The sequence below is a fragment of the Mauremys reevesii genome, linkage group 11 (genome assembly GCF_016161935.1).
Source record: "Mauremys reevesii isolate NIE-2019 linkage group 11, ASM1616193v1, whole genome shotgun sequence".
NCBI lineage: Eukaryota > Metazoa > Chordata > Testudines > Geoemydidae > Mauremys > Mauremys reevesii.
Genome location: NC_052633.1, coordinates 26,993,623 through 27,019,194, shown reverse-complemented (window position 1 = coordinate 27,019,194; position 25,572 = coordinate 26,993,623). Strand labels below are relative to the sequence as shown.

The following is a 25,572-nucleotide window of genomic DNA, read 5'->3' as shown; positions in this document are numbered from 1 at the left end:
TCTGTTTACATTGTGTTCATTACATCTGGAAACTCATTTAGCCTCTGGTGTATTTCCTAGCTCCTGCCTACAAAGTGTTAGTTATGAAAGGTTCTTTCTTATTTTTCCATCATGATTTTCTGCTATTTTATATTTAATAAGGTGTAAAATTCCTGCCTAAAGACATTTTATCTTTAATAGCTATAGGTGAAAGAAAAGGGCCATAAGTAAGACAGGTAAATGTACTCATGATTAGCTTTTCTAAGGTTTGACTGAGCATTGAAATTCACGTTGGTAATAGTGAGTTTTAAAATCTGTGTTTGTCTAAGCTGTCAAAATGTCACTCCTACTGTAGTGTGACTTACTGGTCTTTGATCTCTGACAAAAGCACAGTGTGTAACTATTTGGAAGGCACCAATGTCGAGTTCTTGATAAATGGTGTAGTTAAATGTATACAACAAATCTTAGTTTTAGTGCATGTAACTGTAATATTTGTTTTAAAAATGCTGTAATGTTTTTAGGCCAAATTTCATTGTGCTGACATGTTTGCCTGTAGTAACTGCACATCTGATAGGCATACCATACTATCGCTTCTTTATTTGTTTTCAGAGTGACGATATCTAGATCATTTCATGTACTGCTTCCACTAAAATGCTATTTAACATTTGAATAACTAATAATAAAAGTGTTACTTTGGGAAAATTTTATATTTGGGATCAATTGGTACAAAACATTAATTGGTTATATTTTGTGAGGATAACCTGTAGTCTGTAATTTAGCTCTCTTACATATGAATTGTGTAGAAAATTTGGATACACCACTGGCGAACTTAAGTTTGGATATAATCTACATATAAAGATTTATCATTATTTTCTTAAACACACTGCTGAAATAAAACCGTATGCTGCCCTCAGTTCATATGCATTCACTGTCATTGGGATCCATGGGAATTGCTCATATTTATTGAGGACCATGCATAGCCTTTGGAATCAAGCAGTTAAATGTCTTTTACATTATCTTAAATGTGATCAAATATATGAATCTTATAAAATAGTTTTATCAAATGTCAGCATGTCAAGAAGTATGGAGAGACTATTGCTGTATTTTAAAATTCAGACCAGCTTTTACCTTTTTGGTGAAACTATTACTTCACTGACACTTAAGAGCTCCTGGATTTGATCTGTTAATATTCTGAACAATTAAAGGTATTCTAAATATAAATAAAATACAGTACACTGGGTATATCAGTTAAAAAAAATATTGGGTGTTGCCTCATAATTCTTGTGCAAATTATCATTTAATACCTATGATCGTATTGGTACTCGTGGAGTGGAGAAAGTATCTCAGGGTGAATTTTTCACTGGGCAAGAGTTGTTGCTGACATAAGTATCTTAACACTTGAAGGGAAAAATTCTGCCCTGGGATCACACACACAACTGTGTCTACAGTTGGAGTTATACATACACTTCTTAGAAAAGAATATGGACCTAATATGTAGCTGGAGTTTTGCAATTAATCTTTTACTTATGTACTATTAACTTTTTCATATTTGTTTTTCTTACTAAGCATAACTACATCATGTAGTTTTAAAAGCTTACACAACAGCCCAGCTGTAGTACACCAGTAATAATACTGGTTTATTTAAAATTGGATTTCTTAATTCCAGGCTCTATGCTAACTGTACTTACGCCCCACATGACTATTTCAGAGATTTAAACCATGTAAAAGTGCTTTAGTTTGGGGGTTCTAAATCTCTTTCCTGTTGCTGACTGGATCTTAATAAAAAGGCTTTTAGACCATTTCCCCCCTCATTTATGATTGGGCAGCCACTTCCCCTTACATGCACAATAACATAACATTATAGTGGTAATTACAGCAATTGTTCACATGGAAAATAAATATTAGGAAAGTATTTATTATAATTTTAGCTGTCTTCAGTGAAATACAACACTTTGAAACATGGAGATGCAGCACCATGTAACCAGCCAGTTTTCTGCAGACTACCAATGGTCCGTTGTTGGGGAGATATATATTTATCTAGTGTAGGTGACCCTGTCAGTTATTTCATCTGCTGTGGCCATCTGAGGCCTTGATCCTGATTGTCAAAGCTCCTAATGTGTGAGCATTTAGCTGTATCAGCAACTGCATCTCCTTTTATAACCTACCAAGACAGCTACACTTCTTTAGGAAACACAGCACATGGAACCCCGGACAAACCTCATGAGAGCTTGAGAGGAGGAATGGATCTTTCATTAAGGGAGTAGGAGGATAGGATGGCTGTGGAAGGAATTGCCAGAGGAGAAGAAATTGATTCAGAATCTGACCACAGAGTAGGGTTGCCAGGTGTCCGGTTTTTGACCGGGACATCCTTTTGAACCTATGCGTAGGAGCTGGAGGGATATGTTGCTGCTTCCTGGTAGCTGCGTTAGGTAAGCGCCGCTCGGAGCCTGCACCCCTCATCCAGGGGCGGCTCTACAAAGTAGGCTGCCCCAAGCAGCGCGGAGCGCTGCGCCGCCCTTCCCCAGTCCCGCGGTGGGTCCCCTCTTCCCGCGGCTCCGGCATCCTGGGGAGGGCGGCATTTGGCTCCGGTGGAGCTCCCGCCGGCATGCCTGCGGCAGGTCCACCGGAGCCCGGGACGAGCGGACCTGCCGCAGTCATGCCTGCGGGAGCTCAACCGGAGCCGCGGGAAGACGGGACCCGCCGCAGGCATGACTGCGGCAGGTCCGCTCGTCCTGGGCTCCGGTGGACCTGCCGCAGGCATGCCGGCGGGAGCTCCACCGGAGCCAAATGACGCCCTCCCCAGGATGCCGCCCCAAGCGGGCGCTTGGCCCGCTGGTGCCTAGAGCCGCCCCTGCCCTCATCTCCTCCCAAACCCCCTGCTTCAGCCCTGAGCCCTCTCCCACACTCTGAACCCCTCAGCCCCAGCACAGAGCCCCCTTGTGCACCCCAGCTCCACCAGAGACTGCTCCCCTAGCTGGAGCCCTTACCCCCCTCCTGCACCCCAAGCCCCTCCCTAGCCTGGTGAAAATGAGCAAGTGAGTGAGGGTGGGGGAGAGCGAGGGAGGGAGGAATGGTGTGAATGGGGGCAGGGCCTCAGAGAAGGGGCGGGGCCCAAGGCAAGAGAGTTTGGTTTTCTGTGACTAGAAGGTTGGCAGCTGTACCACAGGGTCTTGCATCTTGAATACCCACTTGCATCTGAAGAAGTGGGTATTCACCCACGAAAGCTCATGCTGCAAAACGTCTGTTAGTCTATAAGGTGCCACAGGATTCTTTGTTGCTTTTACAGATCCAGACTAACACGGCTACCCCTCTGATACAGGGTATGTTGCAAACCCCCTTTGTATTGATAAAGCTTTCCCGCCATAATGGGAAGGACTTAAATGAACAAAATGTAAAAACAAAGAAAACCCTTTTCCAAGTACAGTAAAACCTTCTGCCGTTAAGGAAAGGAGAAGAGTTGGATGCTCCATGAAGTGCAGTTCTCTCTCCCAGTTGAAATGGGAAGCATTTAGATACTACAGTAAAGGGTGCTGTCAAAAGGCCTTGGGGGAAAAGTTCCAAAGGATTATCAGCATGGAGTAAAAAATAAAGATCAGGATAGAAGTAGTGCATGCACATCCTCAGCTAAACTTAAATAACTTTGCAGAAAGATAAGATGTACAATTAAGCACTTTCAGACAATTCTTGAAACTAAGCATATTAATTAGTGTCCTCCAACAGTTTTACACGCTTCACAGTATTCTGACATTACCTTTGTAGTGAAGTGCTGAGACTCACAAAATAAATGAGACTGCAAGTAAAGAGAAATGTGGCTGACAGTGGCATGGTACTGTTGAGTGCAACTACACAACCTTTACGTTTATAGAAGTTGATTTTCATACTCCATCTTTATACCACTTGATAGGATAAGTCTTTGCTTTTCATCCAGTATATCTAATAGTATAATTACATAAGCACATGCCATCTTTTTTCTTAATTTATCTTCTGGTTTTCTGACACTTAAATAGGTGTATGCATATGAATTTGAAAACGTGTACCAACATGATTATAGAAAATGCCAAAGATTTTTATTTCCTCCTTTACTTGGGTGTTGGTTCTTGCTATTATACCTCTCCTCTGTTACTCAAACTTGTAGGATTTTTCTTGTTTCTCAGTTCTTTATATTATCTGATTCAGTGATTTGTAAATATTCACATTCTTTTGCCTTTGATTTTTATTATGACCCATTACAACTGAGTAAATTTCACTTAATATTACATTAGCTGGCATAGAATCTGTTCTGTAGTGCAGTGTCCCAAATTATGTAAAGAATTTATAATCTCACACAGTATTCAATACTTATATTAAGGACACAAGAAAAATAGTTTATATATAAACATATATAATTTAAGAATGTCAATATTGTTCCTGGTAGATCATATACTGTCTATTACATTGTGCTCCCAAGTATTTCAGAGGTGAAAATGTTATGCTAAGCAGCCAAGACACCAGTTTTCACAGAGCATGCACAGATTAACCAAAAAAAGTGTGTAAATACAGAAAGCTAGAATAAAGCCATTAAGAGGTAAATTGATGTATTCAAATGCAAAAATTTTGCTGCTGTTATTAAAATGTCAGTGTGTGTGTTTTCTGGGGGCTTTATAAAACATAATCCCAACATTCTGCTTTACTTAAATTTGGCATATTAAATCTTCACTCAAGAGTGCATTTTATGAAGATCTAAATAAAATTGTTAGCAAGATGCTTAAACATACCTATATTTTTACCACATTGAGTTGCTTTCAAATTAAGAAATTAAGTGATTGGATTAATAAAAACAGTAATTTGGCAAAGAAATTATATTACATTAAGGCCTAATAAACTACAACTCAAATGTTAATGACAAGTTGCTTTTAATTAGAAACGTTTTACATGGGTTTATTATTGCATTCCTTGACAAGTATTTACAGCATTCTGTTTTGCTATGTCAAATACATAGGCACTTGTATTCATATGCTCTACATATTATGGAAACAAAATGCTACCATCTTATTCAATTAGTATTTACCCAGTTGGAGAATGTTTATCTTAAAATAAGAACAAACTTCCACAGAATGTTTTCATTCTAAAAGCAATTAAATTAATAAGAATCCCCCACCTAAAACCCCCCCAACTATTTAGAAACCACTAAGGTCCTAACATGAATTGACAAGCAAAGAAATTCAAAGTTAGAATTGCCAGCCTTTACTCTTTCTTTGTGCTTTTGTATGTTTAAATAAAAATGCATATGAGTTTTAAGAGCTGCCTGTCACAACTTTGAATTTCCTGCCTATCATCAGATTGTTTGTCTTAGCATTTTAAACTGTTGTGTTCATTTATAAATGTTTATGCATGTGTATATACACAACTGCATATACAAAAATATACACACAAGCATGTATACAATAAGTGTGTATATGTGTATCTATATTAATATGTCATATTAATGTTTCTGAAGATGTTGCATGAAATATTTCCTTTCATTAGCATTCTAGATAGATGGATTGCTTATGAAGCTTTTAAAAATATCAATTAATTAAAGCCACAAACTGGAAAACTAAGCTAAATCTAAGTCAAATAAAACTTTAGAGGCCAAAAGCTACCCTGGCTTTTGTTCTTTAAATTATCAAAAATATCTTCTATATTTCCATAGAAAGTCAAAGTTAAGTTTTAGTATCTATATTTGAACTTTAATCATAAAATATGTGTTGTCTTTGTGCCCTGTTGATTTAGAAGGTGAGTGGTATGCTTCCTTCATCTGTAGAAATAAAATGGGACACTACTGTAGTTATCAACACATAACAGGAAACACATTTTTTTGTTTTTTCTGAATTATATTGACTATATAGGCTCTGATCATGCAGTCACTTATGCATGTACTCAAGCATATGAATAGCCTCATTGACTTCAGTGGAGCTACTTTTGTGTTTAAACTTAAGAATGCATGTGTGCAGAATCAGGGCCTAAGTGTACATCAGTTGGTCAACATGCTTATTAGTACCTGTATATAGAAGATGCTGTGTAAAAGTGATTATCTTCCCTCAGTGTGAACTCAGATGGTGCTTACAAAAAGACAAAGAAAACACTGAATTTTTAGATGCTGAAATGAAAATAGTACTCATATATTAATCATACATCTGACTTTTGCCCATAATGTTTGTATTTTGTTTAGTAAAATCAGTTTAATGAAGTGTAAAGGATTTTTTTCATTTGGGCAAGAAAGAACTGAAATACTATGTATTTTTATTTTTGCACAAAGCATGATCTTTCTCCTTCTCCCTTTTTATAAACAAAAGCATAACTTATTTCATTTTATTTTAAATGTCTAACCCTATGATTATTGATGCAGCATCCCATAACTAATGCTGACCCAATTTCCCAAAAAGATGTTCATTGTGCATTTAAAAGGTTGAAAAGGTTTTTGTGGTTTAAATGTTGTTACATATTTTACAGCATTAGGATCTATGGAATATTTTGACAACTGCAACAGTTCAATGAAGTTGGTAATTTCTTTTTTTAATTATTTTTCATTGAACAGATTTGGCATTACATTTTTAAGGCTTGTATTCTGGTATATTATACAAGACATTTTGATGAAATGTATTGTGAATTTTTTTTAGCATACCTGTTAGATATTATCTAGCTAGAGATTATTGGCTCTAAGAGTAAGATTATTTATTAGCTTTTATTTTATAAGTGTAAGGGACCATTGGCACATCATTTTGGCACAGCAGCGTGGTATTCCTTTCAGCTAGCGATCGTACATGTGTGACTGTACATCCTCTTGTACATGAGTTGATGCGTAGAGCTTCACAGGTTATATGCAACACCTTAATCCACTTGTAGAGTGGGAAATGAAACTGGCTTTATGCTTTTCATTAAGTAAAATGCTGGTATATGCAAAGCTTCCATTTTTTTGTTTTTCCTATACTAAACATAGTGTGAGTAGTGTTTCTTGATTTGTTTGAGGCAATATGCGATCCAAAAAGATTTATCTAAATAGAATATCTTCAATACTGAAGTGGTTTATAAAACAAACCTCTGATGTATTGTCTATTAGTTTATATGATACCAATTAATATGATTTCAGATTTTTAATCCAATGTTTTTTTATAAATTTTCTCTTAAATTAAAATGAAGCTGCTTGGCTGTTTCAAAACAAAGTAAAGTGCACAAGCTTTTTTTTTGGGGGGGGGGGGCATAAGAATATATAGCAGGTCAGTTATCAGAAATTGAGATAAGGGCCAATACATCTTTCACTGGCATTTACCAAATTTAAGAAAACATCCTTTAAAAAAAATTGCCTAAGAACTAATTTTAACAAAAACAGAGCAATAAGATTTGATGTTTTTTCTTACGTTGCTAGCAAAATGTTGATGTAGTTTTAGTATTTTGTCTCTTGAGGTTTTAAGATTCTAAAATTGTAGCTTTTGAATAATACCATATTTTGCTAACCCAAATAATTGGTTTCTTTATATAGGTAGGATACTTACCTTAAATCTTAAATTAAGTGCAGTTATTTTTATAGTAAAGGTAACACTTTATTTTAAGTCTTCCATCTGAATTAAATTTTTAGCATGAACACTAACCATCGGAAACACTTTATAGCCTGGAGTCTGAATTTTTCTGTGCTCAGCGCTAATATAAATTAAGACAAGATTTTTAACCTCTTATATTTGTAATCCAGTGTTATGTTCATTGTAGGAACATTTATCACAATGAATTTGTATGTGTGTCATGTATATTACTACATACTATTCTTTGTCAATATGTTGTGTTGAATAGAGAGCACTTAAAATAAAGCATACCTTTCTTTCTGCTTAAACCCATCCCCTATATACAAGGTATTTGATAAAAACATCTTGTAGCATTTTTGTATAAATGTTATCTGAGCTATTTACTCTCCTAACTTTTTAATTGTTTTTCTTGTAATTATATTAATATACAAAATGATTGTAGTAATTTATATTTAAGTAGCTTTATACATTTACATCTTTATTAGTTATATACAAGTTAAAAACTAATTAAATTAAGTGAACTTCTAACTATAGTTTTTTGTATGTTAACAAGTCTTATAAATATTTTTTCTTTCCTTTCAGCAAGGAGCAAATAATGCAGAAAAATTTGACTATGTAAGTAAATATTAAAAAATTCTGGTGCTGTTTATCATATTTAGATTTGATGATACAAGGGCTTACGTTATCCTCACGGAATTTTTGCCTTCAAATTTCAGGTGACACTTGAGCTGTTTAAACAGCTACCTGATTTGTAGGTGCAGTTTGGTATTTAGGCATCCTAATGACTTTCACTGTGTGCCCCAAAACAGTCTCAGTTAAGGCCAGGTTGAAAATTTGGTCTGAGTTATGACGTTATCAGATCTGAAGATTTTGGGATCTTTTTTTTTTTGTAGATGATGCACTTTATGAATAATATGGCTGGTAACGAGTATGTTGGATTCAGTAATGCCACGTGAGTATTTTTGTTTTTGTTTGATGTTTGGTGGTAAAATATCTAGGGTGAAAGCCTGGCCCCCTTTAAGTAATTGGTAAAGCTCCAGTGGTAAAGCTCCAGTTGACTTCAGTGGAGACAGGATTTCATCCTTTATATTTAAGATCTTACTTCAGACCTTATATGATTTACATTTTTCTGATTTAAATATATGTTCATTTTGTGGTACTTAATGTATGACACTCTCTTTGATAATAGTTTTGATTAAATATTATGTACAACAGTGGTTCTCTCTCTTAGGTTTTGAGAGTCTTCTCCCTTTGAGTGCTGTTTAGGTGGGAACTACAGCCCTGTGTAAGCCCTGGCATTCATACCAAAAATGAAATTGTCCACTTTAACATTAGTTGTACCAGAGGGATTATAAATCGTTCTTTTACACAGTTGTTGTTCCTTGGGTTTTTTTTAAATGTATATAATCTTTTTAAGATTGGGGAAACTCCCCTTATGGAACTCTTAGAATGTAGGGTTCCTGCAGGAAAACTAGGCTTTTCTATCACAACTGCAGGATTTCCACCATTCTAAGGGCAGCGTGAGGCAACACTCCTATGAAAACAATAAGTGTGCTCCATAGTGTAGGGGAATTTTGGATGCTGATTGGTTTGGGTGGGAGAGAAGTGATTGTAATTTGCCTGAGCATAGTTGATACAGGAATGCTTAATGTGAGAGCTTTGATAACTTTCATTAAGACTTCTTTAACTATGAACATAAATTTAATGGAAGAAGAGCCTCATTGAAAATGTGAGATGGTCTGCATGTTCACCCAGACCCTCCCTGTCCCTGCACCCTGTTCAGACACTCAAACCACCACTTCAGTGACATGCACCCCTAGGCAGCTGACTACCTGTTGACTTGAGCCTCAACCTGATTCCTTTTTTCTAACTGTCAAATCCCTCTTGATTGTACTTGCATATATCACAAGGAGGTGTATATTCATTATATTTCACTGTCATATGTCCTTCCTTTTCCTTTTTGTTACTGTCTTGCCTCTTTCAGTGTTACTTTTAGGGAAAGGGTCTTGTGCTTTTGTTTCAAAATTTACTGGCCTACCTATAAATCAGTTCTCACATATACTATGTATATTTTATTGGTAACCGGTAAAAGTAGATATTATTCAACTATTAAAGTTCAGTTCTGCACCTTATTGTGTTAGATTTTGCACTGATAAAAGCATAATTATTTACTCTTCTACCTGAGAGTGATGAATTAAAGTAAACTTTAATCAGGACTTAAAATCCATTCACACTATACTGTCAGTTTCTGCAGAATTGAATCTTTTATTTTAAAAAAATGACATTTAAAGTTCTGTGGTTGCCAGGGTAACCTCCATATGTGAACCAAGTATAAATTAATACAGCATCTTTCCAAGTCTGCAGAGAGGAGGTGCCTATGTTGTTGCTCTGAGTTTTGCTAAACCAGTAGTAGAATGAAACCAACACTGGTCATTTTTACTGTTGATAATTAAGGCTATGTTTTAGTCACGGGTATTTTTAGTAAAAGCCATGGACGGGTCACAGGTAGTAAACAAAAATTCTCCGCCCGTAACCTGTCCATGACTTTTATTATATACCCCTTACTAAAATTTGTACTGGGAGGGGAGGGGGGGAAGCGGGTGCTTGGGGGAGTGGCAGGCTGGGGGTGTGTGTGTGGCCTGCAACCCCCGCTGGTGCTGGTGCAGGGTCAGGCGATGGTGCGCAGCCTGGGACCCCTGCTGGTGCTGGGGGTGGGGATTGGTGGGGCTCACAGGCTCCCTACTCGGCTCTGTGTTGGCCGCCCCTCCCCCTAGGAGCTGCAGGGAAGGGTGGCTCTGCGCACTGCTCCCGCCACAAGCACCAGATACGCAGGCGCAGTTCCCATTGGCCAGGAACCGCAGCCAATGGGAGCTGCGGGGGCGGCGCCTATGTTGGCAGTGCATGGAGCCCCCCTGGCCTCTCCACCTAGGAGCTGCAGGGACATGCCAGTGGGAGCCGAGGACCCCCCCCAGGTAAGTGCCCCCCACCCCCACCCCAACCTTCTGCTCTAGCCCTGAGCCACCTCCCGCACCCAAACTACTGTTGCTAGCCCATGGGCTTCCTGACTTGGGCAGCCCCTGAGCCAGCACCGACTGCTGCAGAAGTCATGGAATCCGTGACCCCCGTGACAGACACGCAGCCTTATTGATGATCAAAACCCTGTGGGCAATAGTGAAACAGTCAAGAATCGTGTCAGTTTCCTGCTGATGGGGTAAGTTATGAGCAGCACAGGAGGCAGGCTCTGGAATTATTCATGCAGATTGAGGATGCAAAGAATGATAATTGAGGAAGAGTAGAGTTCTGAAGGTCTCTCTGCCTTCTCCCTCCTAGCTGTCAGGAAGCTCTAAAGGGGAGGGGAAGAGAAAAGACAAGACAAATGTGCTGCTTGTTTTAGAATCATAGAATATCAGGGTTGGAAGGGACCTCAGGAGGTCATCCAGTCCAACCCCCTGCTCAAAGCAGGACCAATCCCCAACTAAATCATCCCGGCCAGGGCTTTGTCAAGCCTGACCTTCAAAACCTCTAAGGAAGGAGATTCCTCCACCTCCCTAGGTAACCCATTCCAGTGCTTCACCACTCTGACTGAAAAAGTTTTTCTTAATATCCAACCTAAACCTCCCCCACTGCAACTTGAGACCATTACTCCTTGTTCTGTCATCGGGTACCACTGAGAACAGTCTAGATCCATCCTCTTTGGAACCCCCTTTCAGGTAGTTGAAAGCAGCTATCAAATCCCCCCTCATTCTTCTCTTCTGCAGACTAAACAATCCCAGTTCCCTCAGCCTCTCCTCATAAGTCATGTGCTCCAGCCCCCTAATCATTTTTGTTGCCCTCCGCTGGACTCCTTCCAATTTTTCCACATTCTTCTTGTAGTGTGGGGCCCAAAACTGGACACAGTACTCCAGATGAGGCCTCACCAAGGTCGAATAGAGGGGAATGATCACATCCCTTGATCTGCTGGCAATGCCCCTACTTATACAGCCCAAAATGCCGTTAGCCTTCTTGGCAACAAGGGCACACTGTTGACTCATATCCAGCTTCTCGTCCACTGTAACCCCTAGGTCCTTTTCTGCAGAACTGCTTCCTAGCCATTCGGTCCCTAGTCTGTGACAGTGAATGGGATTCTTCTGTCCTAAGTGCAAGACTCTGCACTTGTCCTTGTTGAACCTCATCAGGTTTCTTTTGGCCCAGTCCTCTAATTTGTCTAGGTCCCTCTGTATCCTATCCCTACCCTCTAGCGTATCTACCACTTCTCCAAGTTTAGTGTCATCTGCAAACTTGTTGAGAGTGCAGTCCACACCATCCTCCACATCATTAATGAAGATATTGAACAAAACCAGCCCCAGGACCGACCCTTGGGGCACTCCACTTGAAACCGGCTGCCAACTAGACATGGAGCCGTTGATCACTATCTGTTGAGCCCGACGATCTAGCCAGCTTTCTATCCACCTTATAGTCCAATCGTCCAGCCCATGGGTTTTCATTGGCTTTCGGGTTATGGCACGTCAAGCTTATTAAATGCCCTTTAGTAAAGGGATCTATGTGACAGATGATTCCTCCAAGCATGGTGCAGCATTCTATAGAAGTGGTTCACTTCTCCTTCAAGTGGTTGTCCAGATGCACATTGTATAACGGCATGCTTGTGCCTCATGTGCTAGAGTTCAATGTCTGAGAACCAGCAGTGCCTTTATGGTGTATACGCCACCTAGAGCTCCTCATGTTCCTCAGTGAAGACATAAAAGGGCAGTGCACCAGCTGTTCTTCTCACCTGTCTCCAGGCATTGAGACACAAAGTTTGCTGTCCATACTTGTGTAATCTAGCCTCTGCCTTTGTTGTCATGATTAGTTATTTTGGTTGGTTGATTAGTATTTGTGATTTGCCTGTGGGCAAATTAAGCAAGAGTAACAACAAAACTTTCCCAGGATGGCATCCTTCAGGTCCCAGGGGTTAAGTACTGCCCTTCCTTTGAGGGATTCATGTCTGCCAGTGACAGACATGTAAGATGTTTTTACTGTCTTGGGGAATTGCATGTCCCTGGAAAATGTGTTGTGTGTGAATCATTTACATCCCAGTCCTGCAAGAAGAGAGAGGGCAGACTGGAGATCTTTCGGCTTAACAAATCTATGGGCCTGGTGTCGGACCCGGATCGATTCCCCTGCCTTTTACCCTATACTCCTCTGCTGTGAAATTGCTTTCTTATGGGTTGTGGACTGCAGCAATGTGTAAATTGGCTAAGCCAGAAGGAGACACCACACCGAGCTCCAGACTGCCCCAGCTCCATCCCCAGCACTGCTGCTATTCTGCCTGGACTTGAATGGGTTTAATGAAAAGTGGATCTGTTGCTGCATTCTTTAATTCATTAGGAATTTTATCATTGGCTTCAGTGGGGGCCAGTTTGGAGCAGTAGGACAGAGGACGAGGGTAACAGTGTTGAGATGGTGTGGTTATATAGACTAGCTAGTTCACAACTTGGTGAGTCCAGTATTCCTAAATCTTTTTTTAAAGCTTGACTTTTAACAAATACAAAATTGTTCTTTTCAGTGCTCTCTGCCTGTTTCTTTTTTGTTGACATCAGCCTTTGCCCATAATTTAAAAAAAAAAAACAGACCAAAAAAACCTCTTACCGTTGTTTCTCTACAATCCAAGTATTTGAAAACTTTTTTCTTTTCAGGTTCCAGTCTGAAAGAGAGAGTGGAGATCGAAATTTTGCAATTGGCTACTATCTGAAAGAAAAGAAGGTTAATCCATCTTTTGTTTGTTGGTTTTACAAGACTTTTACTGCTCATAATGTTGGCTTCTGAATTTTTGGCATTTTATTTTATAATCTGGGTTTTATTTACATGGTTTAGAATACGGTGTCTGTTTTGTACAATAGTTTGCAAGTATGTTTCATACACTTTGGAGAGAATGTAGACATGTATTTAGGTAATGTAATCTTACAGAACAGCCCAAATCTCATTTCTGCATATTAAATTATTGATTCTAAAGTCATGTCCTGTAACTTTTTAAAAGATTCAGTACAAGTGACTCTTAAACACCCAATGCAATTTTTTTAAGGTGTTTCCATATATAATGAGTCTGTACTTCTTCAGGTTGTACATAAAGGTATGTTAGTAGCTAGAGAGTATTAAGCTATCTAACAGTTGCATCTTTTTAAACAGAATGCCATTTAATTTTCATAACCGTTAAAGTTTTCTTTTTAAACGTTTGTATAAGTGTTAGCTAGATTTTAAAATTAAAACTAGTGTTTTGAACACTGGCAGGAATTTATTTTATTTTTTTAATCTCTTTAGTTTAAAATTGATTTACTGTCTTGATATAATCAACATGTTCAAAAGATTACTTTTACTTCTTTCCCCAGTGTTTTCCAGAAGGCACAGACATGGTTGCTATATTAGACTTCTACTTTCAGGTGATTGACTTTTATTTAATCTTGAGTACTTATAATGGAATTGAAATAAAGTTTTGAAAGTGTAAGCAGCACAAACTCTCTTAATCATAGATATAAAGGAGCCCATTAATACCTAATATTTTTGAATGAACAAAACATTTGATGTATTAAACTCGTAAACTAAACTAAAACTAACTTACAAATCTCCATCGGTTGTGTGAATTAGCAAGTTTCTGCTATGAGAGAGTATATGGGTGGCTGCGTTATTCATAATTGGCTTTGGCAGAATATTTTGGCTTCTCTGTGCTCATTACACAGAGGAAGGCATTAAACTTTATAGTATAACTAGAATAATGTGCATACAAATTTTTAATTTCAAGATTGAGGGTAGTATTCAAAATGAGGCAACACTTTTGCACCACTTCTCTCGTTTAATCAAATTAATTCTTATGAGCCAAACATAGAAACTATGCTACGTTGTAAATGGTCAAATAGCCCATGTTTTGCTTTGCCTTTACCTAAAATAATTGCACTTGTCATGACACACAAACTTGACAAGCAGGGTTTTTTCCTCCACTGACCATTCACGTCGTGCATGCTGTAAACTGTCCACAGACTGACTAGATTTTGCCTTTGTCACTTCGTCCCTGACAGATTTGAAGCACTAAAGTCAAGAAAAGTGTTGTGAAAAGGAGCATGTTTCTGATTCATATTACTCCTTCTTATCTGCTTAATTCTGAGCAGCGTATTTCTAAAACATTAGTTTCTCTGAACATTCATGGGTGGGGAAGTGACTCCTGTAGATTTTTGACCTATTGACTGTTTCATTTAACTATGATAAGGGGCATCAACACTGTGAGGCCAATTTAGTGTTTGCCTTTATTACCTCAGCTAGACAAGGCCAAACTAATATTCAAATCAAAGAATCTTTGTTAGTAAACAGTAAAAGTGAATGCAGAATTGTAGTAACATGTTCTGGATTGCATTAGCATTTAAGAGCTGTAGTATTTATTATGTATTTTGATACCTTCTAATAATATCACATACAGGTTTTTTCCTACAGTGCATTCAGTGCACAAAATGGACTGGCCTCTGTTGGTGAACAGCTAATTCCATATTTTGTTTTCTCATTGTTCAGTATGTGGTCCCATACCTTGTTTACTGTACTCTATTCAAAATCTGCTCTGAATGTAGAATTTTTGATTTCCTCATGGGCTTTTCTGTGGTGCTCATCATCGCATCTGAGTGCTTCAGAGACATTAATGAATTTATTTTCACAACATCCCTGTGAGATTAGGGGGTACTAAGCCAATTATGAATTTACAAATGGGGAACTAAGGCACAAGGAGATTAAAGTCAAAAGTATCCACTAATTTTAGGTGCTCAATTTGAAAAATCAGGTCCTAGGCATCTCAAAGCGTAGTTAGCATTATATAGCAATGTATATATTCAAGCACAGCTCCCATTGAAATCTGTTGCAGCTGTGAGTGCTCAGCGCTCTGAAAATCAGACCTCATGGCTTCATTTCAGGCCTCCAGAAAATGAGGAACACCTAATTAGGGACCACCTGTGAAAAGTTTGGTGTGATTTTGCCCAGCATCCCATAAGAACTCTGTGTCATACATAGAGATAGAATCCAGTTTCCCACTTCAACATTCTTCTGTGTTAGCTGTGAGACCATCCTTTTGTTTTCTTACAAACTACATGGCTTATTCACTACACTCCCTTCCAGCTTGTGCAACAAATGAGGCCAGGGTCCTGCAGACAACAACCTTTCACTACACAATCCTGATTCAGCCTCAGAGCAGGTCCATTCTGTGCAGTGAATAAATCTGGTACTGTGGAGAAAATAGTAAGCTATCAAGTAATTAAAGACTGTAGTATAATGCATATAAGGAAGGTAAATTAAATTTACACAAGCAATCTTAATTTTGTCATTTCCTGTCTATTTTGAATGATTCATATTCTAGCATAGTTTTCAGTGTAATTTCCTAGCTTTTAAAAAAAAAAAAGGCAAACTGAAATAACAAATTTCATCATGCGACCTAAACCGTGTGAAAATAGAACCTTTAGATCTACTACTCAGATCTCCTGCCACTTGAGCTAACAGAGTAACATAGTAATACTAGTTTATCATTCTCTGTAGACTAGCTCTAGAGGGGGATATGGGACACTTCTGCCAGTGGGTTTCACAGATACTTGCTGATAGCTGAAGAATGGCGAGACTCAGGAATCTTGGATTCCATTGCAGGCTTTAGAGGCAGTGTGCTTTAATGGACACAGAATCTTTTGCTCATTCCCCCCAAAGTATGTGACCTCCTTCTGCCCTGTGCCCTCCAACCTGTTCTTGTCCCAGTCCTGTCTCTGTCTCAGTCCCGTTGTCTTCAGCTAGCTGGTTACAGCCTCCACTCCTCAGGCTTCTCATCCCAGTCTCTGCCCAGTAAGTCTCAGTCCCCTTCCCGGCCCTCAGCTCATCTGATCTGTCCCCTCCTCTGGCCTCCTTTCACATACCACCTCCCTGCCCATATTCCCAACCCCAATGGTTCCTAATCTCTCCAATTCCTCATCCGATCTCCATGTTTGTCCACTTTTCACGGCAGTTTGTCCACGGCAGTTTATGTCAATTTCTTTGTCCAGCCTGACCCAGTTCTTTCCCCGCACCCCAACTCCTTGCTGCATGCATTTTCCCTTTCCCCTCACCTCCTTCCCATCACCCCATTGGTTCTCAGTCTCTTTGCCAAGCCTGTCCCAGTTGTCATTCCCACTGTCACCACCACCACATCCAATCTGTCATGTCATCATGGGGTCTTCTCCTTCCCTCCTTAGGTCCTTTTTAAATCTGTTCTCCCCCACCCAAAATACACACACATCTCTGGTTTTTACCCCCTTTGCATTTGAATCAGGCAGTTTCTTCTTCAGTGCTGCCTGTGTTCAGCAGCTGCCCGTTGGGAGCATCGGAGAGACAGGTTTCCTGCTGTCAGCTCAGGTGCCCTGACCCAACGTTGCCCACCGCCCAGAGCTGCAGTTTCAGGGAAAGTCCCGTTTAGCTGCCACCTGGAGCAGAAATTCTATCTGAATTTTCTGGGAATTACACTGCTAAAATTTCCTACTGAGCATGTACAATCTGCATTTTTTTTCAAAGGCTTATAATTTGGACAGATTTTCGTGGGGATGGCAAGACACATTCCTGAAAAAAGCCATCCTTTGCCAAATTTTAAATAGCTGCTGCAAGTGTGGGTATGCTAGAGCTTTTCAAAGAAAAGTTCACCAGATTTTTTTAAATGGGCAAAACATTTCCCCCCAAACTTACCAGAAAACGGCACAACCGTTTGGACTGAGACAAAAAATAATCATTATTCAGTGATACAGATCAACTCATGTAATGCCACTAGTATGCAGACCTCAATTGTGAACCTTTAGCATACTGTATGTATATAGAGATTATACATACAAATAAGAATTATTATTTTCCCTTCCTTTAGCTGTGTTCTATTGAAGTGACCTGTGAATCGGCTAGTGTGATGGCAGCAACTCTGGCTAATGGTGGCTTTTGCCCAATTACTGGTGAAAGAGTACTGAGCCCTGAATCAGTCCGGAATACCTTGAGTCTAATGCATTCCTGTGGCATGTATGACTTCTCAGGACAGTTTGCCTTCCATGTGAGTAACTGTTGAATTCTAATTGTATCTGGCAAGTGAAACTAATCTAGACTGGCTTTTAAACAAACATTCCAGGACTGATCTTTTTATACTTAAGCTGTTATGTGAATTAATCAGAAGTTCAACATTGTTTGAAAATCTGGTGCCTAGAGCATTGTGAAATTAATCACTTCAAGGTATTTCAGACAAGTACTGTTTTCTAACACTTTAAACTCCGGCTTCATTTTCATCCTAAAAACATAAGTTGGGCTTCAGAGATATAACTCCATCCCTTACCAGAGCAATATCTACATCGCTTATTCAGTTTAGTTATCATTCAAACAAATGTTATAACTGGTGAAATCCTAAATTAGGTGGTAAAACATTGCGTGCGCGCAGGCACATCCCAGTCATGTTAAGCTGTCAGGGTTAAACAAAAGGGATCTTTGCACTAAAACAATTTTGTAGCACTGTTGTTGTTGTTGCAAATTATCAATGACTTGTTGGATATCTATGTGTATGTTTCATTTCTCTGCTGAGATTATCAGGCCTGGGGTATAGTTCTTGCTGAGCCACTAATATGCTGTCTTACCTTAGGCGACAACGTAATTGCTACTCTGTCTCTCCGCGTGCTTACCCAACTTATAAAATGTTCTGAGAATGATCAACTGAAGTGCTATATAATAATTTTATGTGCTAAGTGTTATGAATAACCCAACAGACTAGAATGTTAACATAGTATACTAAGTCTTTAACTTCCTGTAGGTTGGTCTTCCTGCAAAATCTGGAGTTGCTGGTGGCATTCTTCTGGTTGTTCCTAATGTTATGGGTCTGATGTGCTGGTCACCTCCTTTGGACAAAATGGGCAACAGCGTTAAAGGGATTCACTTCTGTCATGTAAGGAAGGCTTCCTCTAACTTTTCAATAATTTTTCTTTTGCAGCTAACATTTACCTAATTAGTTAGACTGTCTAAGGCCTAACTGAACTTAAATTAAATCCTTAAATTTGTTCATGTATGTACTTCCAGTCTGACCTGACCTGACCTGATCTGAGATTGAAAAGCAGTCTTGTTTACTGACTTTCTTGGCTGTAATTCAAATTAGATTTATTATTGGACTGTGCTGGGGTAGGCAACCTATGGCACGCGTGCTGATTTTCAGTGGCACTCACACTGCCTGGGTCCTGGCCACTGATCTGGGGGGCTCTGCATTTTAATTTAATTTTTAAATGAAGCTTCTTAAACATTTTAAAAACCTTATTTACTTTACATACAGCAATACTTTAGTTATATATTATAGACTTATAGAAAGATACCTTCTAAAAATGTTAAAATGTATTACTGTCATGCGAAACCTTAAATTAGCGTGAATAAATGAAGTGGCACACCACTTCTGAAAGGTTGCCAACCCCTGAACTATGCAAACATTTGGTTTCTTCGTGTTTTCTAATTTTGGAAAAAGTGTTCATGAAAAAATTTAAAGGAATAATGTCTTGTGGACAAGAAGCTGGATATGAGTCGACAGTGTGCCCTTGTTGCCAAAAAGGCTAGCAGCATTTGTGGGCCTTATAAGTAGGGGCATTGCCAGCAGACCGAGGGACGTGATCATTCCCCTCTATTTGACATTGGTGAGGCCTCATCTGGAGTACCGTGTCCAGTTTTGGGCCTCACACCACAAGAAGGATGTGGAAAAATTGGAAAGAGTCCAGCGGAGGGCAACAAAAATGATTAGGGGGCTGGAGCACATGACTTATGAGGAGAGGCTGAGGGAACTGGGATGGTTTAGTCTGCAGAAGAGAAGAATGAGGGGGGATTTGATAGCTGCTTTTAATAACCTGAAGGGGGGTTCCAAAGAGGATGGATCTAGACTGTTCTCAGTGGTGGCAGATGACAGAACAAGGAGTAATGGTCTCAAGTTGCAGTGCGGGAGGTTTAGGTTGTATATTAGGAAAAACTTTTTCACTAGGAGGGAGGGTGATGAAGCACTGGAATGGGTTACCTAGGGAGGGTTACCTCCTTCCTTAGAGGTTTTTAAGGTCAGGCTTGACAAAGCCCTGGCTGGGATGATTTAGTTGGGGATTGCTCCTGCTTTGAGCAGGGGATTGGACTAGATGACCTCCTGAGGTCCCTTCCAATCCTGATATTCTATGACATGAGAATGGCAATGATTTCTTTGATATATTAGAACACAAGATCTCTTCCACCTTAGAGGCTTGCCAGAGTCCAAATATTCTTAACACTGGCATCAAACAGGGACTTCAGTCTTTCAAAGGTCAAGTCTGTAGCAAAAGATAAAGCTTCTGTATAGAGACATTTTGTATGTATTATTCACAGAAAGATGCTCTAAGAAATTCCACTTCACTCCAATATGATAGAATAACAATAATTTCATTTAATTAGCAATGCTTACTGGGGCCTTTGGCGGCTAATAATAAAATGGGAATGGTGTTGCTTATATTTTGGCCAATATCATACTTCTGGGTCTGGGGAAAAAAGATGGGTTGAAAGTCTCCACAGAGACAACTGTCAGACAAGCATCCTAAACTTTGTCTTTTGCTGCAGACGTGACCTTTAAAAAATTGAAGGGCCCTGTTTGGTGTCAGTGTTAAGAATATTTGGACTCTGGCCAGCCTCTTTAAGATGGTAGAGATCTTGTACAATACTTCATTTGCAAGTAGTAATGCATGGTGAGACACCACTGGCTTTCCAAATGGAGAGAGGAACATGGCAGGGATGCCTTCTGCCTCTCTCTTCTCCCTACAACCGATGGCAGTGCAAATTAGGCAGTACTCCATCAAAGACCTCAACAAAGGATACTACAATATTTAGAGCATTGTGCAACATTTAGAGTACTTCATTCACTTGACTTCTATATCAGCTGTATAACAATCCAGTTTGCACCTCATTCTGAGGAGTGCGCAAGTACTTTGTCTATTACTATTTTTCAGTCTAGATATGTTTGCTTTAAGTCCTATATTAAAAAAATACTTCGATTTTAATTGGAAACTGTTTTAAAAAACAACTGTTATTAATAAAGAAAGACCTAATAACTGATGATTTGGCAACCTTCACATTGCTGCAAAATAAATAGCTATAAATATATCTATTTTATATATAAATAATTTTTACTTCATACTACAACAGCATGGAAAAATTATTTGCCATAATACTTGTGAATGTCTTTCCCTACAGTGATTCTAGTTTGTTTAAGATCAACTGTTTCATTGACATGCATCCGACGAAATGGGCATTCACCCACGAAAGCTCATGCTCCAAAATGTCTGTTAGTCTATAAGGTGCCACAGGACTCTTTGCTGCTGTTTCATTGAATCTTCCTTGTTCAGCTCCCTATCACATGTCTTGTGTTACTGTGATATAATCACCCTGCAAGTCTTTGTGAAGTATACGTTACAAAACCAAATGCTGTAATATCTGTACAGTGAAATATTGCTGTAAGTTAGCTTTTTTCCAAAATACCACCAATAATTCAGTTATTTAAAAAAAAAACTATTATTACAACCTGATGAAAACATGTCTTTATTACCAATGTATGGAAGGACATTTTATGAAGAGAGTAACAAGAGACTTCTTGTGTAAGTCAGGAACTTAGCCAAGTCATATTTGTTGTGAAGCAAAAATATTTAAAGTGTGTGCATTATCAACCTCAAGTGAGAAAATAAAAAACTATGCAGTATACAAAGGATGATGTAGTTTCTTTTTGACTGTTTTCAGGAACTGGTTTCTTTGTGCAATTTCCATAATTATGATAACTTGAGGCACTTTGCAAAGAAGCTTGATCCTCGCAGAGAAGGTGGTGATCAGCGGGTAAGCTAAATATGTTCTTTTAATGACTACTTTGTATAGTTGTCAACTGGAAAATATAAGATTCATCTGTAAACATAAAACTGCTCAATGACATGTATTGCATCATAACTTAAAGATAAGTTAAGCTTATCAGTCTAGTTTCACCAGAGCACAATTTATTTCTAACAAAGTCTGCCATATCTGTGGTAAGGCTTAAAGAGTTACAAGATTTTTTTTGTAGGATTCATAATTGCTAAAGACTTAAGCATTTCTTTTCCCCAGCTAGAGTGGGTGTATGGTATTTTAATATTCAGGATGAATTTCACTATTCTGCTTACTTTTTAATAATAATTTGGCCAACTGGTAGCTTAGTCTTTCTGTTCTGCACTCCTGTGCATGAGATCTAAGGTCAGTATTTTTCACATTGATCTGATGTAAAAACCAGCTTGAGGAGACATACCCACGATAGCTCTCATCAAGCTAGATTGCTGAACGTGGAAGTGTAGCCTTGGTGGTGGGAGGGGCTAGTGCCTGGTGTCTCAAATAGGGTCAAACTCGTGGCAGCTAGCCCCTCCTGCCGCTAATGCTGCCTCAGCTGCTCTCCATTTTCAGCGCATTAATTCAATCGGAGCCAGTGTGGGGAGGTCTGCTGGAGCTGCTGTTTAAATCTCCTGCTCCAAGTGTAGACATACCTGCAGAGGGTTGTAGAGGCAGTGCACTCAGCACTTGTATTGCTGGGAAGATAGCTTCATTTTACTTGAGATTAGTGCCCCTTATTAAGGAGTACTGTTTTCAGGCTCTGAAGAGTCACTCCATTTCTTTTGTACTAAAGCATAGTAGAAGTGTTATGGGTGCTTGAGGGTAGGAGGCAAATAGTGAGAGGTTTTCCTTAAGGATTTTATAGGGATATGGAGGTCTCCCAAAGGGAAGATACTGTAGTATGTTTTTATTTGCCTGTACATTTCTCTTTATAACTATCTGATATGGAATTAGAACTTTCTGTATAGCTCCAAAACGGACCATAGCTATTTGTAATAAAATGTCAAGAGGTGGAGATGGGTGGAAGTTCAGGCTTTTGGCATTGATTGCAAATATCAATAACACGCAGATTTGCTTTCTTCAAGTACACTAATAAATAATGTATGTTGCTTGAACAACTAGCATTCCTTTGGACCACTGGACTATGAAAGTCTCCAGCAAGAACTTGCTTTGAAAGGCACAGTGTGGAAAAAAGTGTCACCTGAGTCAAACGAGGACATCTCCAGAACCATAGTGTATAGAATGGAAAGTCGGGGAGAGCAAAACTAAAGAAATGGGTTATAGTTTCATAAAGTTCTTCATTTTAAAAGCCCTCAAGCATCTCTAGATTAAACAACTTCAGCTGTTTTGTTTCCTTGATATTTTTGGTTTATATATAAACTTTTTTCTTTTAATATTGTGTAAATACTGTATATGCTATACCAAAAATAGAATATTGACATTTTTTAAAAAAATCTGTCAACCAGATTTCATGGTTCCTTAAAGTAAATTTATTTTAAACAGAAAAATCTAAATGTTTTAAAGGATAACTCCTTTGCTATATTTGAGAATGTATACATTAATTAAAGGTGGGCTTTATGGAGCTGTGAGAAGGTTTTGTAATGTGTCCTCTTACTAGATCTGGAACGTAGAGAAATGCAAGTAGTATTTCTAGAACATAAAGTAAAACAGTACACCAAAATAAAGTAAGATGACGAATCCCCAAATAAGTATACCTGAAAGAGAAACAGTTTGAGAGTCTTGACATTATTAGCACCTGTATCTTTTGTTTCACACGCACTTACAAAAGGTATTTTGATATACCATGTTAGCAAATGCAAGCAAAGTAAATTACCAAATCATATTCTTTTTATAATCAAATCGTTTTAAATTAAGCATGTTAATATTCAATTAATAGATGAGCAAGTAGCTTTGTAGCTTGCAAAGCTTCTCTAATTGCATAGTTAGCTAAGTTAGGAAGAGAAGGATTTCTTACTGAAGTATTTTGAGTGGTCCGTAGGAGCTGTCCTGCTACTATGACTCAGTCTGCCATACTAATAATACTACACTCCACTTTTATTTTAAAGACTATAAGCAATCTTAGTTTTAGAGGGATAGGTGAAGAGAAAATATATTCAAAGTAAAAAAGAAAAATTGGTAATGATTATTAAAACTATTTAAAAAGTCTTACTGAATGCAAATGAAAGTACTTCAGTTGTTCTAGCCGTATTGGTCCTAGGATATGAGAGACACAAGGCGGTGAAGTAATATCTTTTATTGGGCCAACATTTGTTGGTGGGAAAAGCAAGCTTTTGAGCTACATAGAGCTCTTTTTTTTTCTTTTGCCAGCCCTGCAGAGAGCTCTGTGACGTTTGAAAGCTTGTTCTTTCCACCAACAGATGTTGGTCCAATAAAAGATAATACATCACCTACCTTGTCTTGCTCTGAATTAATTTTACCAGTTATAATATCTTTTATCTCTATTATATATGTACTCACACACATACAAATAATGTAATTTTATGTTAATAGAAATAGTTCCCCCCCCTCTCTTTTGTTTTTGTTTATCTGCTTTGAACCTCTGTTTAGTCCTTCCCTAGTAACAACATTTCTGTCTTTTTACAGCAAATTATGAGCACGTTAGTCTCAAATAATGCACTGTTCATACTGTGGAACAGTTTGATCTGGTATGAAACGGTCAGCATCTTAGAAGTAGGTTCTATCAAACAATTAAAATTAATCATGAGATTATAAAAAAAAAAACATGATTAGTTTTAATCACACTATTAATAGAATCCCATTTATTTGAATATTTTTGGATGTTTTCTACTTTTTCAAATATATTTCAATTATAACACAGAATACAAAGTGTACAGTGCTCGCTTTATATTTTATTACAAATTTTTACATGGTAAAAAAGATAAAAGAAATAGTATTTTTCAGTTCCCCTCATACAAGTACTGCAGTGCAATTTCTTTATCATGAAAGTGCAACTTACAAATGTAGAATTATGTTTGTTTCATAACTACACTCAAAAACAAAGCAATATAAAACTTTAGAGCCTACAAGTCCACTCAGTCCTACTTCTCATTCAGCCAGTCGCTAAGACAAATAAGTTTTATTTTTACAGGAGATAATGTTGCCTGCTTTATATTTACGTTGTCAATTCAAAGTGAGAACAGGTATTCGCATGGCATTGTTGTAGCAAGCATTGCAAGGTACTTATGTGCCAGGTATGCTAAACATTCGTATGCCTCTTCATCAGCATGGAAGCATGTCTTCTGGAATGGTGGCCGAAGCATGAAGGGGTATAAGAGTGTTTAGCATAATTGAAATCAATATATTTGAAAATGTAGAAAAACATCCACAAATATTTATAATAAATTTAAATGGGTATCGCAATTATTTTTTTAATTGAGTTAATTTGTTTTGAGTTAATCGCTTGAGTTAACTGCAATTAATTGACAGCCCTACTTAGAAGTAGTTCAGACTACGTAGGTAATATTATACAGGGAAGCCAGTATTTTCTGAATTTTAGACGCCAAATGCATAGCCATTTTATATGTTTCTTATTGATGCTGATTTTTTTTTATTGGTAAAATTCTTCATTCCTTATATAGTTGACCCTGTTGCCTTTGTCTCTAGCTGAGTATGCTTTGTTCCATGGCCCCTTCCACTTAACCACCATACAAAGGCCTAATTTATTGTTAATTCCAAAGGTCTGCCCAAATAACTTCTGATCCGATCTCTTTTTAAAGAGCTATTGGTATAGTATTTACATAAAGGTCTCAGACTACATATGTAATTTTCTCTTGGGCAGAAAAGTATATAAATATATACACTAAGGCTATGTCTGTATTAAACACCACTCAGCGACATGTAGAGCACGTGCCCACGTAGGCCTCCTAGCCATGAGTACAAGATAGTAGTGTAGCTGGCAAGTCATAGCTTAGACTAGTAGAGGAAAGATGGGGTGAAGGGTATGGGTATGTATGCGAGTACATACTCAACTTGCCCAAGCTGTGCCTCCCTGTCTACACTGATATTTTTAGCAGTGTAGGGTCCTGCTGCCTCCTTGATGCCAAAGCCTTTCCCCTCTGCAAGAAAAGACTCGCTCATTGGGGCAGACTGTGGCAGGGAGGAAGCTTGGGCAGTTCCCCGGTGTAGAGCTTGTCCACAGCATATGGAAAGGCTCTGCCAGCACCGG

General features: G+C 38.5%; 1 protein-coding gene across 5 annotated transcripts in view; it reads left to right on the top strand.

Annotated features, from left to right (window-relative positions):
* Positions 1–25,572, top strand: part of GLS (glutaminase) — a 111,659-nt gene that overhangs the window by 43,818 nt on the left and 42,269 nt on the right. For 3 of the 5 annotated variants that reach the window (XM_039493927.1, XM_039493928.1, XM_039493931.1), the window contains 7 exons: positions 8,097–8,129; positions 8,408–8,466; positions 13,187–13,253; positions 13,877–13,927; positions 17,389–17,565; positions 18,310–18,441; positions 21,276–21,368. In XM_039493927.1, the coding sequence (XP_039349861.1) occupies positions 8,097–8,129; positions 8,408–8,466; positions 13,187–13,253; positions 13,877–13,927; positions 17,389–17,565; positions 18,310–18,441; positions 21,276–21,368 (612 nt within the window). Of the gene's footprint in view, positions 1–3,275; positions 3,300–6,450; positions 6,501–8,096; positions 8,130–8,407; positions 8,467–13,186; positions 13,254–13,876; positions 13,928–17,388; positions 17,566–18,309; positions 18,442–21,275; positions 21,369–22,508; positions 22,976–25,572 lie in introns of those variants that run through there. The other 2 variants (XM_039493932.1, XM_039493930.1) reach the window with 2 other exon arrangements.